Here is a 20,197-nt window from a genome sequence, read left to right on the forward strand (position 1 = left end):
AGGGAGGGGGTGAACTATGAATTTTTTAAAAATATTTTATAAAAGAAATTTAAAAATATTTCAAAAAATAATAGGACGTGGATTATTAGTTAAGTGGTGGTGGAGTGCGTAAGCAAAATATTTTGAATTTTATTTTTTAAAAAAATTATTTTTTTAAAAAAATCTCTTTTGGGGGATAGAAATACTGTAATTTTTAACTTTTAACTAATATTAATATTTTATTTAATTGTTATCAAGGTAGAATATTTTATCCATGTGGCAAGGTTTTTTCAAACAATAGAGAGAGTAGAGAAAGAATATTAGTGATAATTTAGGCATGAAACTAATAAGTGTCAAAAATACACCTAAATTATCCCGCTTTTAATAGTTTATGCATGAAATTAAAAAAAAAGGAATAATTTAAGTGTCAACATTTGTGTGCCTATAAGATACGTACAAAAGTCATAAAAAAATAGGTTTTTAGATGTCTTATAATAAAGAAATTTCAGCCTTAAGGGGCCTTACATGTCTTCTTCTACTCTGAAAAAATAGCTTGTAGTTTTCTTTCTTTAAATAGTGAAGTTGCTATTCCCCATAATTGACCATTCTAGAAAGAAATTTAAAAAAGGCAAATTCTAATCCTATTAGTTGCACAAATGGTGATTTTAGCTTTCAAAGAAAAGGACAATTTCCTATGTAACTAAAACTAAATATGAGAACTTGTACAGATTAAAAGGACACTAATCCTTCTCCAAGCAACCAAACAATCCCGAGTATGAAAAAATTCTTAACGAAAAATGCTTTTTTAAATAGGCTCTAGTCTTTAAGTGGTGTGAATTTGAATCGGGGTTCAATGCATGTACCGGACATTTTATGAAAAAACAAAAGGAAAACTTTCCAAATTCAAATAAGCAAACCAAAATTTTGTTCCCTTCTCCAGCTAATCCAAATTTCATTTTTTCAACTTTTTTCTTTCCAATTTATGATAATTATATTGGAATTTTATTCTCGTTTACTTTTCATTTGCCTGGTTTTTATTTCTATGGAAGCATCCAAAGTAGTTAATCTCTGGTTTTCTCTTATTAACAACTACTACGTACAATTGTCTATTCATGTGAATATTGATTTCTCGATACTAAGTTTAAACGAATAAAACAATTTTTAGTACAATCCGAAAATGTTATTATAATAACTTTAATAAGACATTTAGGCTTCGTTTATTTTCATTAAAATTAAAATGTCTGAATTTGAATATTAAAATATACAATAAAATTTAGATGTCTGAAACTAAATAGTAAGATACTCTATTAAAGTCTGAATGCAAAATAATTAGGATTGTTTCTTTTTTCCAACATTTGAAATTCTGAGTATATAAAATTTGTGTTTAATTAAAGAAAGTAAAACAAACAAATTGAAACGGAGAGAGTAATAAGTTTGGCCAAACTATGGTATCCGTATTTCTCAAATTATGGTTCATGTCAACATTAACTTTGTCTAGTGAATGAGAAATTTATCCAATTTTATCCACTTCACAAAGCTAAATTTATCCAAATTTATCTCAAGTGTTCTCTTGAGTGTTTGTATTTCTCTACTATGGTTCATGTCAACATTAATTTTTTCTAGTGAATAAAATTTTATCCAACTACATCCAATTCACAAAACTAAGTGAAAAAACAAATAACTCAGTATACTAAACCATGTAAAAATTGACATGATAAACACAACTCTTTTCTCATTCATATGCAATCACAAGTACATAAGCAAACTGTATTATTACATTAGCAACAACATAATTAAGTGCTTTTATTCAAATACAAACACTCAAGAAAACATCACCACACATACAAAGAAGAGAGAAAAGATATATATGATATGTTTGATTATCATTGCAGCAGAAACCATCTTCCACAAAGCAAGCTAAATGTGAAATTTCTGAACATCTTTGGCACTTCTCTATGGAACAAATGCACCTTTATACTTTTTCACAGCTTCCATGCTATCAATTGTTCTTGGGTACGTCGTTTGTGCCTGTGACACTGGTTTTAAGTTGGCATACCTTTTCCTGGCCTCACTGCTGTCAAGAATTTCTTTTGGTGGGGCGATTGCACCATAGCGCGGTTCCTGTGTATTTTCATATGGAGATGGAAAGGACTCACTACGCTGGATTTGTTCAGGGTAATGGTCTTCTATTTGTGGACTGTAGCGTTCCTTTTGTGGAGAAGAAGGGGAAAATGAAGGCTTCCAACCTTGAGTTTCATGATCAGGGTAGCTTTGTTTTATTTCAGGCGTTGAGTATGATGTTGGAGGGTGTGGTTGTTGCTTAGCAGGAGGGGAAAACAGAGACCTCCAGCCTTTTGTCTTCTTTGGGCGACTTTCGTTGTTTTCAGATGTCGGATTTGCAGTTGAAAAATGTGATTGTTGTGTAGAAACAGGGGAAAACATAGGGTTCGTGTCGTGTGCTGTCTCAAGATAGCTTTCTTTCTTTTGAGATGTCGGATTTGAAGTTGGTGAATGTGGTTTCTGTGTATGAACAGGGTAAAACAGAGGCTTTGGGCCATGAGTTGTTTCAGGGTAGCTTTCTTTCCTTTGAGGAATCGGGTTTGAAGTTGGTGAATGTGCTTGTTGTGAATAAACAGGGGAAAACAGAGGCTTTGGGCCATGAGTTGTTTCAGGGTAACTTTCTTTCCTCTGAGGTGTCAGGTTTGAAGTTGGTGAATGTGGTTGTTGTGTATGAACATGGGAAGACAAAGGCTTTGGGCCATGAGTTGTTTCAGGGTAGCTTTCTTTCCTTTGAGGTATCGGGTTTGAAGTTGGTGAATGTGCTTGTTGTGAATAAACCGGGGAGAACAGAGGCTTTGGGCTGCGCGCTGCCTCAGGATAGCTATCTTTCCTATGAGGTATCGGGTTTAAAGTTGATGAATGTGGTTGCTGTGTATGAACAGGGGAAAACAGAGGCTTTGCGCCGTGCGCTGCCATAGGATAGCTTTCTTTCCTCTGAGGTGTCAGGTTTGAAGTTGGTGAATGTGGTTGTTGTGTATGAACAGGGGAAAACAGAGGCTTTGCGCCATGTTCTGACTCAGGATAGCTTTCTTTCCTTTGAAGTGTCGGGTTTGAAGTTGGTGAATGTGGTTGTTTTGTATAAACAGGGGAAAACAGAGGCTTCATTCCTTTTGTTGGTTCAGGGTAACTTTCTTTCCTTTCGGTTATCGGATTTGATGTTGGATAATAGGATGATTGGGTAGAATCAGGTAAAGCCAGAGGCTTTCTACTTTGAGTTCTCTCAGGGTAACTTTCTTTTATATGTGGAGTTGAGTAAGATGCTGGAAAATGTGAATGTGGTGCATAAGTAGGAGAAGCCAGAGGTTTATTACCTACGCCAAGGAGTTTCATGGCAGTGCCTATATCATTTGTGGCCTGGCTAAGTTGAGGACTAGTTGTCTTGTAACCTTCATTGAATTTTGGCTTGCCATAATCTTCTTTGTTGTTGCTATATGGGCTTTTTACATAATCTTCATGAGTTGATCTTGATCTTGGTGGTGAATCCCATGTGTTGTTGACCCTATAGTCCTTGACATGGCCATCCTTGGGAGAATCCATGGAGTGGGCATAATAACCATCATTCTTGTACTTGTATGGACTTGAACCCCTATTATCTTGAAGAGGGTTGCCGCTAAAATCGTGATGCTCTCTATACTTCGGAGAGTCATGATCTTCACTTCTCCAACTAGGCCTTTTAGTGATCAACTTTGGAGGGCTCAAAAGAGTGGAGTGAGTTGGTCGACTAGCTTCATTATGAACTTTATCGAAGAAGTCATTGACCTTCCTAGGACTATCATCATCCCAATCTTCGTGCGCATTGTACTCATCTAGAAGACCATTCAAGGGAATATCATAACTACGACGAACTTCAACAATTCTTTGAGCTCTCACCACGTAGCCCCCGACACCATGTTCAACGATCACAGGGCGACAAACATGATCAGGGTAGTCACTTGCTGTAGTAACTGGCTTCCCCCAATCATCTTGGTATGTTGGCACCTCCTTGTAGGTGTTAAAACCTCCACCCTTGCCATAACTAGCCATAACTATTATTTAGAATATAGCTGCTTCTTTATTTTTTCCCCTTTGCTTAGTCTAAAGCAAGTTAAAATCTCTCCTTATATAGAAATGTAGAGTCTTATTGCATGTGTATCCATCTTTTTTTCTTTATTCTGTTTCTACTGTTTTTATCTTTCGATTCTCTTAGCTTTGTCCAAAATGTGAAAGAACCAAATTCTCCATATACTTTCCCTGGCTATGAAGTTTTCATTTCCCATTGGTGTATCTTCATGAGTGGGCTAATAGGGCCAAGCAGGACAAGGGAAACAAAAGATTTTTGTGAGAATAGTTTAGGGTATAAGAGATAAATGTGAATATTTCACTCTCCAAGTAAAGGATAAGATAAGCTTCCAAGAATTAGAACCAGCTACTAGATAAGGATACTTGCAATTGGAATAGATTCTCTTGATTTTACTTGAAGTGAACTTCAATGAACCTCACTTTTAATGGTTTCTTTCTTCAACTTCGTGTCCAGTCAAACATACGTTATATAAATTTGAACGGGAGAACATGTATTTTAAAAAAGATGCAGCATATCTGGATGAGCTAGACAATGAACCATAATGTGATAATCAAGTCCGGAATCCGAATATTATGCTTTTTATGGACGGTATACATCCTCTTGCTGCATTTGATGCACATGTCAACTGGAACAAGTAACTGCAGTTGAGCTTTCAGACTGGAGCCTAGGGTACAAGGCATGTCCTATGTGGTATAAGGCATGGGCTTTCATATTTTCACAAGAGGCAGTACTACATATACTAAAAATTAGTTGTGCTTGATCAAGTATTATATGAGACTGATGCAAGTTGTGATAAAGATTTGATATTTACCTTTTTTATTGGTGGAAAGCTTGCTCATATTGGAACATACCTAGTAACAATTTATTTTTTTTAAAAAAAATTACAATATAGAATTGAACATGAATACATATACAACATTTGATAAATGAATAAATCGAACTTCTAACTGGTCACCTAATAGTCAAATGTAGGGACATCATCAAAAGTTGCTGAAAATGCTTTATATGCGGTTCGATCAATGACGCTTCGGTAAGGATCCTCCTCTCTTTTCTTAAGCAAATAATTCATGTTATTTTGAACTTCAGATTTTACCTGCAAGTATAATTCTCTTGCTTTCTCTCTGTCTTTGACCAGGTCTTGCCTTCCCTTTGTATGAATAGGTTTCCCAAACAAGAAGTAAAAACGACCAGGTATCTTCGGTAAAAGGCCTGGGATATACAACATTTGGTTGGCAATCTCCCCGTCCATGTCCGACCTATAGAAACATTTATGGAATGGTTAAAGGATATAACAATAAATGGTTCAGAATGAAAGAAGCAGGTGAATGTGGAGCAGATACTAGGAAATGAGACAAAATCAATATATTAGGAGATGACCTGACTGTTAAGCCCCTACTGGCTGCCTCTTCGTTCTCACTCTTTATCTGATTACCCAAAATAGGAATACTTTTTAGGTCGTCATAGTCGAGAACTAACTGCAATCAAAACATAAAAGATCAGGTAATATATGTTGAGATATAGCACAAAACTAGTTCCAAGTCCACGTATGAAATACGTCTCTGGCTCCCCTCTTCTGTTCTATTTTTACTATGAGGCTAGCCTCATAATTTGAAAAATGAAGAGCAATGCAGCTTATAAGGCATGCATAAGGCAAAACTTCTGTATATAGAACAGATTCAATTTGTTGCCATTTGAATGTCCACATTTCTGATTTTGGACTATTTGAAGAGAACTACAACTTTCTTAGGGGAATGCTAAGCTTGGCAAGCAAGGGCTAGGGGAAATTGACCTTAGGACCTTAAGCTCAAAGCTGGACCCTAAACCATTGGATTAAGCTCTTGGAATTAGAATATCCACCTCCCAAGAAGGATATCTTTTACTATTAATTTTCGGTTCACTTTGGATATTATGTATTTTAAAGACTTTAACTCGTTGAACCTAGTTAAGAAATATATTGAAGTAAACGAAAAATTGCCCGCTCACTGGCTAGATCAGACTGTCATCTTTGCATCCTCACAAAAAGAAGAAGAATAAAGGGTCAACGGTGTTGAACAGATACAAGCTTCACTGAAAGAAAGCTAAAGAGTCTTTTACCTTTCTCACAAAAAGAAAAGAATGCTTAAAGTCAAAGAGTGTTCAATTTGTTCATCTCATCAGATGAAAGTATCGACCAGTTATAACAGGAACAAAATGCAAAAAGTAAAAGATACTCCCTCTGTTTCAATTTGGTTGTCTTATTTTTATTTATAGAATGTTTCGGAAGAATGCCTTTTTCCTTTTCTGGAAACTCTTTCAATTTAACTTTCCACATGTCATGTTTAAGACCACAAGATTAAAGGACATTTTGGTACATTCAACATATCTTCAGTTTAAAACCACAAGATTCATAAGCCTTCTTTACTTTCTTAAACTATGTGCCAAGTCAAAACCAAACAAACAAATTGAAACGGAAGGAGTAACTAGTTTTCTGATTTCCGATGGTTGAGATAGAGATTGTCATTGGCTCGTTGCACAAAGGGGAGATAGAAGTACAAGAATCCCCATTTGGACAGGAAATGGTGAGAAAAGGGAAGAAGCATCTCCTCAGAATATTAAATTTCAGTTGAACCGGTTCCTATATACAGATCAAAGGGGATAAGCGAAGAGTGCATGTTCTTCTCCTTTTATTTTCTACAAGTAAAATTTCTCCTACAAAATTAATTCCTCTGAAAATGTAAAATACCCGAGAGACGAGAATACTCTTTGCAGCTTCCAAATATGAAAGGAAACAAGCTAACAGATACAAGATCAAAGCTTTTAGGGGAAGTAGTATGAAGGAACCAAAAGAGCATCATTATTTCTTCTAATGTTGCAAAGGAAAACATATGTAGGACAGCATTAACAAACCTGTGCTATATCATCTTCCCCTACAACCCCAAATGGTACAATTGTCGCACCAAATTTTGCAGCCATTCTGATGAATTCTGGTTGGTCAGGCCAAATAACCTTGTACTCTTCTCCCTACGACAAATAGAAAACCATCAACATAAGGAAATAACATAAGTAAGAAAAATCCTAACTTGAAAATGAGGTTAGTTATTTTCTTTCATTCTAATGAGGTACACTAGAAGACAGCCAGTTACCAGTTTTTTCTCTTCAAAATAGCTTTGTCAATAGCAGTTGAAAAGCAGCACAGGAAAACTAATAAGAAGAGACAATTAGAAGCAAATATGTCCAGAAAAAGGTGATATTCTCACTTTGTTATTGGGAGTACCTGATCAGTTCTGTCGAAATTCAAGAATATAGGGTGCTTGCTGTTATGTTAGAAGTGAAGTATTGACAGTTAAAACAACAGAGTACAGAGTTATATTTCAGGATTAAATTCTCAAGTACGATATTATCCCACATTGGACAAATATTATGTGTATTGTGGTTGACACTTAAAAGTGTGCATTCATCATATCTCCAATTAATCAATACATCTTTCTCTTTTCTTATTTTCTACGTGGTAGCAGAGTCGACAAAAGTCTTGGAAATTCAAGCTTCATTGACACCCCTTATTCAAAAAGTTTCACGTGCTCGGTCCATGAAAAGGGTATGACCAGCATGCCAACATGGTAAAGACATAATTAAATATATATAAGTGTCTCCTCTCTAATAATTTAAACTTTTAAATGAGGACGTTCACGCAATTCAACACTTCCATTGAATTAGGTTGAAAATCTCTACAATTACTTTGCCTTCAATAGTAAATTCTCTATTTTTCTTTGATAACAACTCCTATACGAAAAGAAAGAATAAATAAAATTCAAAAATTAACATCTCAATCCAATAAATTGGAGAAAACCTTTGGGTCTACAAGACTTGAGAAGGGCATGGATTCTCTAAGGCATCTAAAAACCATTTACATCTGATATGGCAAATCAGCCTGGGACTATTTAGGCTTCTCTCTAGCAAAATCATTTGTTTTATTTTATGGCAACTTGTAATTTGTAAGAATTTGATATGATGACTCATCAACTATTGTATCACTTCCTTGGAAGAGGTGGGAGGATATACAAAAAGAACATCGTAAAATCTTAGAAAGCCGCTTGAAGGAGGAAGGAGGTCTGTACTAGGCAATATGCTTAACTTTCTTTTATGGAGATATGCAAAGGAAAAATGCCAGCAACTGTTAAAAGTATGATGTTCAACTGGACCTTCAGAAGGAGAAAAACAAAATGCATAACATGGGATGTAGACTCCTTTCCCCTCGTGTGGGAATCAGTAGAGAGAAATAAGCTCTCGAGCCTACGAAGGGGCAGAATACACTTTTATACAAATGCGAGTTATGACCTAAATGTACAGTGGATACTTTTCGAGATATTCCTCCAAATCACTGATATGGCTTTCGAAATTGTGAGCATAACATGTAGGTTCCAGATCTAACTGGGACTATAGACTCTTTAGCTATTGTTCTTGAAAAATGACAGTCTTCTGCTCCATATAAATTTTCCTTGCACCTATGAATTCCAGTAACTGCAATGACTGGGTTCCTTTCATAGACAGTCATATTTTGCAATAGCCTCTATGCTTTTTATAAACCAAAAGATTTTCCTACAGTATCAATGCAACTATTAACTTAAGAAAAGAATTGACAGGCATTCATCACCAAATGTCATCCAAAGTGGGATTTATTCTATTTTTCCCCAGTAGAGGGAAAACATAAACTTTTTTTATTTTTCAATGGATCTTTAATTTTAACAGCAAGAAGGCATGCTTTGTTATCTTTGCATTGCAAGATGTCATCATCAAATTCACAAGTAAAATGAACTCTAGTTGTCCAACTATTCGTTAAATTCCTCTATTACATAAGAAAATGTATCTACAAGCAGAAAATTCCAGTATTAATACCAGTAATTCACATCCTAGCAAAAAGGTAAGGAACTGGGATTGACAATGATTTTAAAGTGGATAGCAATTTTATTAGACTTCTAGGTGAAGGCATGAATAGGAGTAGCACAAAGATTCCAATTTGAGAATTACAGAAGATGGAATTAACCAAGGAGAAGATTATGACACACCTTACGATGTAAGGCCTCACGGGCACCACCAGGATACAATAGAACATGTGACTTTGTTGCAAGCAACTTAAAAAAGTTGCTGGCAGTGACAGGCGTAGCTCCATATAATCTCAGCATATCAAAGAATGAGGTTGCATTAGTTTGACTCTCGACCAGCTGAGTAAACAACGTTGGATGTGCTATTCCACGAAGTAAAATTTTCCTCTGCCTTAAATATTCTTGAACAAGAGGGACAATTTCTAAACCCATAAGCATGTGATAACCGACCAACAATACAGGGCCCTCACATGGGACCCCCGCTAGACCTCTTACAATTTTCCCATTTTCCATCGTGGACAGCATAACTGGTCCAGTAAAATTGAGAAACCATCTGCAATAACGTTTTTTGCATAATTTTAGCCTCAAGGTGCAAGATATTAACAGGCATGCATTATAAACTAAAAAGGGAGCTGAAAATACGTGAATTTGATTAACGTATTAAAGGAAAAAAGAAAGATCAATGCAAAGGTTATAGCTTCATGACCCAAGACTTTCCTAGACAAACTAGTGCATTCCCCTGCTTGTAATCACCCATATCTCTAATCACTTCCAAATTTACTTGTAATGCAGCTGTTTACTTGAATTTTGTGGTCTAACTAGGAGGGATTATAATTAGTCTTTCAATTAGTTTAACATTAAGCTATATTTCAAGTTGACCCACATTTGTGTAAATTACATTTTCTCGGCAAGGTATGTATTTCACCATAGACCACAGAGGGGAAAAACAGAACGTGGAATCTAAAGGGAAAGAAAAGAACGAGAAAAAGAATAACTAAAGGGCAAAATAGAAAAAGGTAATAGGATAAGCTTATGCTTGATGCCTACTGCAGCCAAGTATTTGCCTGATTCGCCTTATGCTCAAATTACCTATTGTCCTTGATTGCATTCTTGAACTCTGACATACTAGGAGGCAGAAAATCCATGACATAATGATGTCTTTTTGAACGTCGATATTTGCCAGTAGCTTTGATGATGGATAGCAGATTAATACCATCTTCCTGCATAGTTAAAATGACAATCAATCCAGGTGCTATAAAGATCCCACAACAGAATCCATCCACATAGCATAAGGTCATATCACAGAAATAAAATCACCAGTCACCAGACTCGCCACGAAACCCAAGAATCCAAAAAAAAAAAACAATTTTCTGCCGTTCGATTAGATTTTCCATTGCTTTCAGATAACTTTACAATGCTTAAACAGAGAAGGGGCGAAAAATAGATTTCATCTACATTTAGCAAAAAAATAGGATTTTCCACTCACTCATGCATTGAGGATGTACATTAATTGAAACGGAGAAGGAATAATTGCCAACTTATCTTAACCCTCACCAGGCATGAATATCTGAAACCGTTGTAGCTTTAAATTTTAGAGAGCGTATAGGAAAAGTATGTTAAGATATATAAGTTAAACAACAATAAAAGAACAACAAAGAAAGAAACAGAAGAAGGCCCTCTATATGATAATCAATAGCTGTGCACCATTGGCCTTCAGGATTTCTTGGTTTTCAAAAAATAAAAGTTAAAAGTAAGAATTCAGCGTTGTCTCAATATCCATTTCCAGGATTACTGCCTACCAGAGAAACAAAAAAACAACCGAGAATTAGATCAAATTTCAAGTTTAAAAGTAACAATATTGAGGCTCCTACAGCAACCATCCAATTAAACTTACTACATATATTATATATACCAAGGACAATAACTAAACAAAGAAAGCAGATAGTTATTTTAGAGAAACCAAGAAGCATAATAAGATCTCCTCCCCTACCAATAAAATAGTATGCCCATTGTCTTTGAAGTATCGTACTTTGCAGTTTCTTAATGAATTTGCAAGCCTCTTAGCTTCATCCCCACTTGGAAGCATGTTATCCTTGCCACTATACATTGCAATTCAATTCCATCACTTCTTCAGACAAGGTTATCCAATAGGCAGAACAAATTCAAGCTCATTCACACATGGAATACAGAGAGAATATGCTACAGAAGATTTTAGCATCATTCTCAATTTTCCTTCACAAGGCAGAATTGTGCTCGTAAGGATATATATCAATTTAGGTTTCATGATATCCTTTTTATCTTCCAGAACATCAACTAAGAAAGGTTAAACACATCATGGAACCTAAATTGATATTTATGATGGAAAGATTGTAGCTTATTAACTATTATGACCCCTAAAGCTTAACAAATTACTGATGAATGCCTAAGTAGAGAGTGTATTTCACCTTTAGTTTTGCATGAGTTATTGACCCATATACAACCACATCAAATTGACTATTACAATTTCATAAAGTGACTGATAGAATTACCCATAATAGACTATACTCATAAACTTCACCTTCACTGTAGTACAAGACATTTGAAGTAAATGTTTTGGTTCAAATACTACTTCATATGCTCCGTACTGTATGAGATAATCAATGATAAAAAGAAAAAGAAAATAAAACCAAAGAAGAAAAGGTGAAGAAACATAAAGTAATTATTCAGTTATTTGGTCTAAAAGGATCTCTGAGGCATAATCACAACGCCTACTGTACAAATCTTCAGAATTGAGCAAAAAGCTTTTAGCCTACATCTTGCACTAAAAATTCACTCACAATAATATAAAGAGTACAGAGATCAGACCTAGCAATCACAAGTACTTCAGCATTAACAGCATGGAGACGCGAATTTGAATAAGATGAAGCAGATCTAAGAAGCTTCAACTTCCAGAGAAGAGTTTCCTTCGGTATAATATCAGCTAAACCCTGAAGAAACGGAGGGGATACATTTACTGTAACATGAATCCCTGTGCAATTTCATGAAATTTCAGATCATCTAACTATCACAGCATAAAGCAAGATCCAATCACACTAAAGACTCAGTACCCATTTAAGACTTGTTTCCACTAGATGTAGTTTCAACCCCCCAACTTAAAAATACAATGAAGCTTACTATTTTTGGTTGATTAAGCGAAAAGTAATTCCCATACTCCTCCATGCCCGAGAAGAATTTAGTGGTTATCATCAACACTCCAATATATCTTTAAACAGTGTTACTAAAAGCCATCACTGTATTGATTAAGGTGATGGGTGCTACAAAGAGAATGGTTATTGCTTCGCGAGTGAAGCAATATGCCTCAAAGAATCATGCATATGAAAAAATGAGGCACAATGTGATCAAACAAGGGTTCCTTCAATCTGATATTAAAAGAAAAGACAAAAGAAAAAGCAAAGAATGAGATGAATTATGGAGTGGGACTGTGGAAAGGTATTAGGATGTTATGGGACACATTTGATCAGAAGGCTTACTTTGAATTGGGCAATGGTTTACTCCTAAAATTTTGGACAGACAAATGGCTTGGCAATAACACTCTTCAGGAGGATTTACCAGAGTTGTTCAGAATTGCTCAAGATCCCAATTCAGTTATTGCTGCTAATAGAGAAGGGACCAATTGGGATCTGATATTTAGAAGGAATATGCACAATTGGGAAATAAATAACTTGGTAGACCTTTTTGCTGGACCACAACATTGTCACATTGATCCCAAGGCAGTCGATAAGCTAAAATGGGGACACCAAAAAGGAGTTTATACAGTCAAGTAAGGGTATCAACGGTTGTGCTCTAGAAACCCCATGATAGATAACTGGCCCTGGAAACTCATTTGGAAGACCAAGCTACCTCCTAAGGTTGCTTGCTTTACTTGGACAGCTCTATATGACGCATGTCTCACCCTAGACAACATAAAGAAAAGGAAAATCCAGCTCCCAAACAGATGCTATATGTGCAAAAAAGAGGTTGAAACCCCCAGACACCTTCTTCTTCATTGTGAGGTGGCCTCAGAATTATGGAGCATGTTTTTCTGTCTCTCTGGTCTCAGTTGGACCACACCCTTCACAGTTAAGGATGCTTATGAGAGTTGGAGCCTATGGAAAGTTGACAAAGCCATTAAGAAGATCTGGATCATGATACCTTCTTGTATTTTTTGGTGTATTTGGTTAGAGAGGAACATGAGATGTTATGATGGAGAGTCAACTGCGTTAGGCATTTTGAAGGCTAGGTGTATTGCAAATTTGTTTAGTTGGTCCAACTTGTATCCTGCTGTTAATGCAGAACAACTTCAGGACTTTATTGACTCACTAGTTCTGGCTTAGATAGTTTGTATAGTTAGCCGGAGATTTTTTGTAAGCTCAAATGACATATCTTGTAATTCTTGCATCTTCTTGATGTTGTTATTAATACCACTTACTTTATCAAAAAAAAAGAATGTGATGAAAAAGTATTGCTTTAATTCATCGAGTATTAGTACTCCTCTCCACGTACACTTCAACATTTTTACTTATCCTGATTATTGCCTTTTTCTTGATTTTGTTATTTTTACTTATCCTGATTATTGTCTTTTTCTTGATTATGTTAGGCCTCTTATTTGACTGCTTCTATTTATCTATCTACTTCTTTTTCTTCTTAAAAGAATGGCATTTCTTCTTCTTCTAGCATGCAAGCTGTGTTCTGCTACTTCTAATTTTGGGCTTCTCTTTTCTATTCTCTTAGTATTGTTTCTAGAGTAATTAAACATTAAAAAAAATCTGAAAAATAATTCTTTTTACAACTGAAAATCGAAAATCATTTATCCAATTAAAGTTATCTTCCTGTGGCCTTGTTCAAACTACTTTTAGTGATGTTTTAATTTGATTTTTTTTAATCTAACATTGTCATGACTCTGTATTGGATGCTGAAACTAGAATTATAGTTGCTAGGTTTTTGTATTTTTGATGAATTGTGCACGTCATTTTAAAGAATCGTGTGGTGCACTTCTTTTGAACATTTGGCTTTTGAAAACACTAATCTTTGAATATGTTTATATTATCTAACACAAAACAATAAACAACCTACTCATACACTTTTAAGTTTACAAAAGAAAATAGAGAAAAAAAGACATAGTTTTGGCTTCAGATCTTCCATTACCTACAGTAAATAATACAAACTCTAATGAATACCTGATTGTATGGTCTTCAACCTAATCACTTACATTTAACAATTTAAAGGTACTCATATGCCATAGGAAAATTTCCTGTCCTTTCCACCTGCCTTGGCCAAGGCTACGTGTTTTAGAACAAAGGCTTCAAACCCCTTCATTACCCCCTCTAACTTCTCTCCTTTTTCCATCTTCATTTCACCTTTACCCACGAGATCTCAAAGTTGAGTCACATGATTACCTTGACTGTTTTTGTTTTTTTCCTGATGAAGTGAGATTTCATATGGCATCCAGAAGATGCAAAGATACAAAAAAAAGGGGGGGGGGGGTATCTGTCAGCTCAGGAAATTAAAAAAAAAGGCTTATAGGACTAAGGATCTGACAGAATCCCGGTAGTGATCTAAGTTATTTACAGGGGAAAAGTTAGCCCAACTAAAAATGATCGAAATAACTGGAATGTAGTTTAATATACAGAAAATTGTGATCTGACATTTAAATTAATACAGAGTGAGATTGTTTGAACTTTACTTGGTTCTCTTCAAACTGATTTTAAAAGTCAAACAGATGATGAATTTTCAACTGCATAATAATAGAAGGTAGCAATAAATGGGCTTATGATTGGGTTCTTTTATATAGTGGATCTAAATATTTAAGTCTCAACGCAAATCATATACTACTTTCATCTAATTCTAACCCAACAATGAGTTGAGAAATACCTAATGAGTACATACAAATTATGAGCAAATTTTTTCCAGGTAATTAGCTGAAATATTTAGTGAATGTTACGTGCCATTCACTGTCTTGGACATATACATTGAGAACCTTCGAGGGTGAGTTACAGTCAAGTCATGAGAAGTTCTGTCACTCATACAAGGAATTTTGTTTTTATTTGATAGCCAAGCTCTGTCTGAACTATCCTTTTGGTTATTATCCTAGAGAATGTTTGAAGAAGAACTGAAACTAGCATTTGCTATATGATGATGCTAAAACCACAGGGTATACGGAAGTCTTTCTGTCACAGAAGAGAAGCCTATATCCAGGAAGAATCGAAGTAATGCAAGCAGAACTTTCTTTGATAAGGTAAATAATTTAATAGAAATTGGGAAAAAACTCCCATATACAAGCAAAACTTACATATAGGTGGACCAGCAAATCAGTGAGGTTGTCAGAGAGACGTTGAATAATTTGTCCAGGAGGAAGCATCGAATCAATGTTAACCATTGCCATCTTCATTGGATCACCTAATGCAGAAATGACACATTATTTGCTGACAATATGAAGAACTTGCAGTTGCAACTGCATACTGTTCATGAATTTGAAAGGGAAAAGGACAGAACAAAAGGGTTATAAGACATATCCTCTTCGACACTATTTTCGAACAGGAGAAAATCAACAAGAACTAAGATTCAATAAGCAATTCAATTTTGGATTGATTTATGGCTACAAATTCATCATTTCTCCTAAAGTTCCCAAACTACTCTGAGGAGTAATCAAGATATTTATGTTTGGTACAAGATTCTAATAGAAAGAAATCTCTACACTTTGAACACTTGAAATATCATTCAGCTAAAGAGGAAAATGACAACCATCAAGTAACACGGTGAGGGCTATAATTACAAGAAGAGCAAAAACAGGACATTATTAAGGTCAGAAATCAAAGAAACAGCTCAACAAATGCACCAAGACTAAACTTGGTAGACTAGAGATGGCTATATTTCAGAAAGAGATGAACTATACCCATAATAAAGCTCAGAAGATAAGGAACTGTAACATGAAATTCATCAGGCAAAGACTTTAGAAGAGGAAGCAAAGGTTGAAGTTGTGTCCTGCCAAATGAAGTTGCTGAGAAATGTAGAAACTAAAAATTAGATAATGGATCATTGATACAGTGGCATGCCCGAAAGAGTTATAATAAGAAAAGGCTCTCTTTCTGATAGCTTACCTGGATTAGCTAATATCACAACAAGGTCAATCTTAGGGTTATGAGCAGCAACAGCAAGAGCCAAGCACCCTCCAAATGAATCTCCAACTAAATAAATTGGCTTATTTGGAGATGAAGTATGCTTCATCCTCACAGTTCTCCCGACAAGTTTCACCAGTTCTACAAATTTAAGAAAAAAGACTATGACCAAAACTTTGTTCTTTTCCAGCTGTGATAAATCTCACATGCAGATGCTCCATAACCAAAACACATTCAGATAAAATCAACATATGTCAAAATAAATATTCTGACATTATAGCTGAATTCTAAACTTCGGAACAGTAAAACCCGAACTCCCAAGTCCCTGAAGCCACAAAAAACATCATTCTAATTTCCTCAACCTCACTCTACAAAGCAGTAAAAAGTAGACCTTTAACCACTTCTTCATATTTTTAAAGCTTTGACTGGCAGTTAATCATACAAAGACAACTATAGAGGCCAATTCCTTTCCGTACCACCCACACTAAGAAGTCCCAAAAGACAGCAGATTGAAAGAAGAAAAGAAGTAGAAAACAAGAAAACATAAACTCCAATTTCTTCTGTCTGCAATCTTTATTCCCTAAGCATGTGGTCAAATGGTTTGCTTATTAATTTGATCAGTTAAAAAAGAGAGATATGAGAGGTAATTGGAGAGATATGCATAATGTCAAATACTGCCCTCTATATTGATTTCCTTCCATTACCTCAATGTGTCTTCTTCAAGTAGTTTCCCTAATTCATTCTATCAAGCTTGCAAATCCAAACACCTACGGATCTTTTTAACAGTGACCTCTTTCGCTCTGTGATTGTAAGGTAAAGTTTCTAAATTGATACTTATAGTAAATATAAATATAAATTCACAATAGATGGCTTCTCCATTGGACCAACCAATATATGCACAAAGCACTACATAAAGGGAAAAAATACTATACCATCAAATGGTGTTCGATCATACACAGGAATATGCAAGCACCAAACCTGAAAAACTCTGCAACAAGCAATTCTTCACTCAAGAATTTGAACTAAAGTGTTAACGAAAAGGCCAATGAACTGTTTAACCACAGAGTAATGAGCCCTATTATTTGAAATTAAGCATCATAGAGTAAAAAAGGTTAACAAACTTTTCTACAACAAGTATTTATAGTCAGGGTAAGCACAGTAAGCAACAACAACTACTACGCCTTGATCCCAAACAAGTTGCAGTCAGCTATATAATCCTCACTTCTCCAGTAAAGTTCAACTCATGTCATCATCATACAAAATAAAACTAAAAGTGAAGAATAAGTTAAATATAAATAAATAATAGTTATAATAATATTAGAAGTTTCTAACAATACTAAATTCTATTCCCTAGTAGTAGATCTAACCTATATGAATTTTTTACCTCCATTGTGCCCTATCTTTGATAGAAATGACAAGCAGAAGATATAATTACATTCCATGTTTGGATAAGAACAAACATTGAAGTCCTAAACATAAACTATCAAAAGTGTTCCAACTTCATACTTTTTTACACGATACAGTAGCATGGTAAAGACGATTTGATATAATACAATAAATAGTCATCAACTGTACGATTTGACTTGCCACAGTACATAGTCATCAACTGTTATAATGAGAAATTCATAAAGCAAATAAATAAAAGTATATGATGCCATTACGAAAGCCACTACCTCTTTACGAAGCATGGGCATCAGCAATAATTTTTCAACTAAAAATATCATAGAACTTTAACATCAAGCTCTGAGATTATTTAATTATTTGGAGCTTACTACCTCAAAGTCATGGAATGGCATCGAAGAACAATCCACAGACACGATATCAAACTCAAATGATAGTTTTGAATATGTAAAGATTGCAGTGTAAGATACAGACCACTAAATTCAAATTAATAATTGTTCTTATCTGCTTTAACACAATAAAGAGAAATGTATTTTGCAACATTTAAGGAGCAAAAAGGTAAGTGGAAAACAAACAAGTTAGGCCTAGACCAATTGGGATCGATCTTGTAAAACACTTGATCTTAGCTAAAACGACAAGAAAGGTATTGGCATTGGTCTCATATTTATTACTTGCGCATGATTTTCAGAGGCCAGCTTAAGTTACAGTATCTCATACTAGTGGAATCATGAAGGTAGCTGATTGCTGCCTCAGCATCGACAGGAATTATACCAGAACCAGAGAAGTATTATTACACGTTATAGAAGAGTGTGTGGAACTTACTTCCCAAGAGCCTTCTCATGCAAAACAAGACCCATGCCAGTGCCATCCATTCCTATACATTGGAATTGCTTTCTAGTTAGTCATCCAAAAATGCTAAGAAAAACCCTCCACAAATTTAACAATAAAAACTCTATCCTAGGACCAGCATGCATGACCTTACGTACAGCTACATCGGATTGGTTCAAAGGCTTTCATCAAATTTTAGGACTACCATACTGATATTAATTCCCCTATCTGTACCACTAAACTAATATAAAAGCTCTGTTCCAGTGTTATGTTTCTTTTGATTTTGAAGATTACCCGGCAGAAAAAGAAGGAGAGGAGAGTCTTGCAAAGGAGGACCAGCTGATATAGGAGTAAACCACCGCGGAGGACCTCCATCGGGCTTAACAATCTCCAATCCTATCTCAAGATAATCCTTAACAGTTTGAGTTCCATATCCATCATCCCAAAGGGGATCCAACTTGTTTTGAATATCCTCCTTGCTCTTCTCCTTAATAGCTGAAGCCAGATAATCATTTTTCACATCAACTATTGGGCTACTTTTCTCCTTTTCCTCAATAGAGGACACACCATTAACTATAATAGAATCTGAAGGAAAAAATGTGGAGTCCCTGCTAGCTAAACACGTGAACCGAGCTATACACTGAGGTTTATAGTCTAGGCTAGGAGCAAAACGGGGGGCTGCCCAGAAATTATGCAGAAGAGAAGCCATGGTATGCAACAAATGGCCACAAACTGCAAAGTTCAAACTTTTGAAGAAATACTGTATGTTTATGAAAACAGAACAAGAAAGCTAGTAGCTAAATATCCCATATTTTTAAGACACTTGTTACACCACTGCCATCAAAGGGAAAGACAAAAACAATAGCCAATGAGAGTGAAAGAAACCAGAAATGAATTCCTAATTTTCCAAAAAACAAAGAGTCTTCAAATTGCAAGATTCCTTTAAATCACATTAAAGAAGCTTAAAGCCACAAACTTTAGTTAGATGCGTGGCTAAAATGAGTTCACATACATGTGGAGTTACTTAAACTATTGAAAAACCTAACATCCAAATACAATAATTTACAAACTTCTTGAAGATATATCAAGATAACGAAGCAGATGCGCTGTTCAAAAACAAATAATAATAATAAAAAAAAGACTAAAAATGAAAGGGTGTTTGTACACTTTACCAAATCAATAAAAACCCATGTGTGGCTTTATATGGGAGATGCACTCCTCCATTATTATTAGTTAGAAAACTTAAATGGAGTAAAAAGCAGTAGAACATTTTCAGTGAATGGATTCCAAATTGTTTGATTATTGACTGTTTGGTTGGCACATTCTACAATATGCTAGTAGTACAAGTTCCCTTCCTTTTTTTCGTTTCTCTCAAGCCTCAACCTCTTTCATTCTCTTCCTTTTTCCCTTAGATCATGTTGTCTATACTATTTATTATTATAATTATCTTTATTTTCGTTATTTTTTTCTCTATATTATTTTTTACATTTTGTACAATCTCTCTATTTTTTAAAATATTGATAATATTTGTGTATAATTTATCTCCTCAAATCCTATTTTATTGAATTAAATTGAATATATTATGTTAAAAAGTTTAGCAAATTATTTCAATGTTAGAAGCAATTTGGAATCTAAACCCTTTTCTTAGAAAGCATTTTGATATATTTTATATCTTTTTAGTTTAATATCATAGAATTTTAAAGTCTCTTTATTTTTTTAAACTTTGTATCCACTCAAAATCAAATAAATAAATTAAAATAAAGAAATATATAATTTTGGCATATTACATGTCAAATTATCAATCTTTTCACAAAAATTACGTTAATAAAAATTTACTCACACTCGATATTTGTATTAATCTATTAAATGCATACTTA

General features: G+C 34.8%; 2 protein-coding genes across 5 annotated transcripts; both read right to left on the bottom strand.

The window, feature by feature from the left end:
- Nucleotides 1-1,932: 1,932 nt before the first annotated feature.
- On the bottom strand, nucleotides 1,933-4,062 carry LOC129884001 (uncharacterized). Its single transcript, XM_055958388.1, has one exon. The coding sequence runs from the start codon at nucleotides 4,060-4,062 to the stop codon at nucleotides 1,933-1,935; it is 2,130 nt and encodes a 709-aa protein (XP_055814363.1).
- An 832-nt stretch (nucleotides 4,063-4,894) lies between these two features.
- Nucleotides 4,895-19,706, bottom strand: LOC129886273 (phytyl ester synthase 1, chloroplastic). Of its 4 annotated transcripts, none has more exons than XM_055960882.1 (13): nucleotides 19,493-19,706; nucleotides 18,315-18,366; nucleotides 17,024-17,079; nucleotides 16,074-16,232; nucleotides 15,869-15,973; nucleotides 15,266-15,372; nucleotides 11,803-11,924; nucleotides 10,949-11,057; nucleotides 10,048-10,178; nucleotides 9,142-9,511; nucleotides 6,986-7,099; nucleotides 5,477-5,574; nucleotides 4,895-5,355 (listed from the first exon to the last, which is right to left on the bottom strand). In XM_055960882.1, the coding sequence occupies exons 2-13, from the start codon at nucleotides 18,362-18,364 to the stop codon at nucleotides 5,055-5,057; spliced, it is 1,722 nt and encodes a 573-aa protein (XP_055816857.1). In that variant the 5' UTR covers nucleotides 18,365-18,366; nucleotides 19,493-19,706; the 3' UTR covers nucleotides 4,895-5,054. The 4 variants fall into 4 exon arrangements, with proteins under 4 accessions (XP_055816857.1, XP_055816854.1, XP_055816856.1 ...); XM_055960879.1 differs by lacking the exon at nucleotides 19,493-19,706 and adding an exon at nucleotides 18,615-19,450; XM_055960881.1 differs by lacking the exons at nucleotides 17,024-17,079; nucleotides 19,493-19,706 and adding an exon at nucleotides 18,615-19,450.
- Between the last annotated feature and the right edge of the window lie 491 nt (nucleotides 19,707-20,197).

Source organism: Solanum dulcamara, chromosome 4, assembly GCF_947179165.1.
Source record: "Solanum dulcamara chromosome 4, daSolDulc1.2, whole genome shotgun sequence".
NCBI lineage: Eukaryota > Viridiplantae > Streptophyta > Magnoliopsida > Solanales > Solanaceae > Solanum > Solanum dulcamara.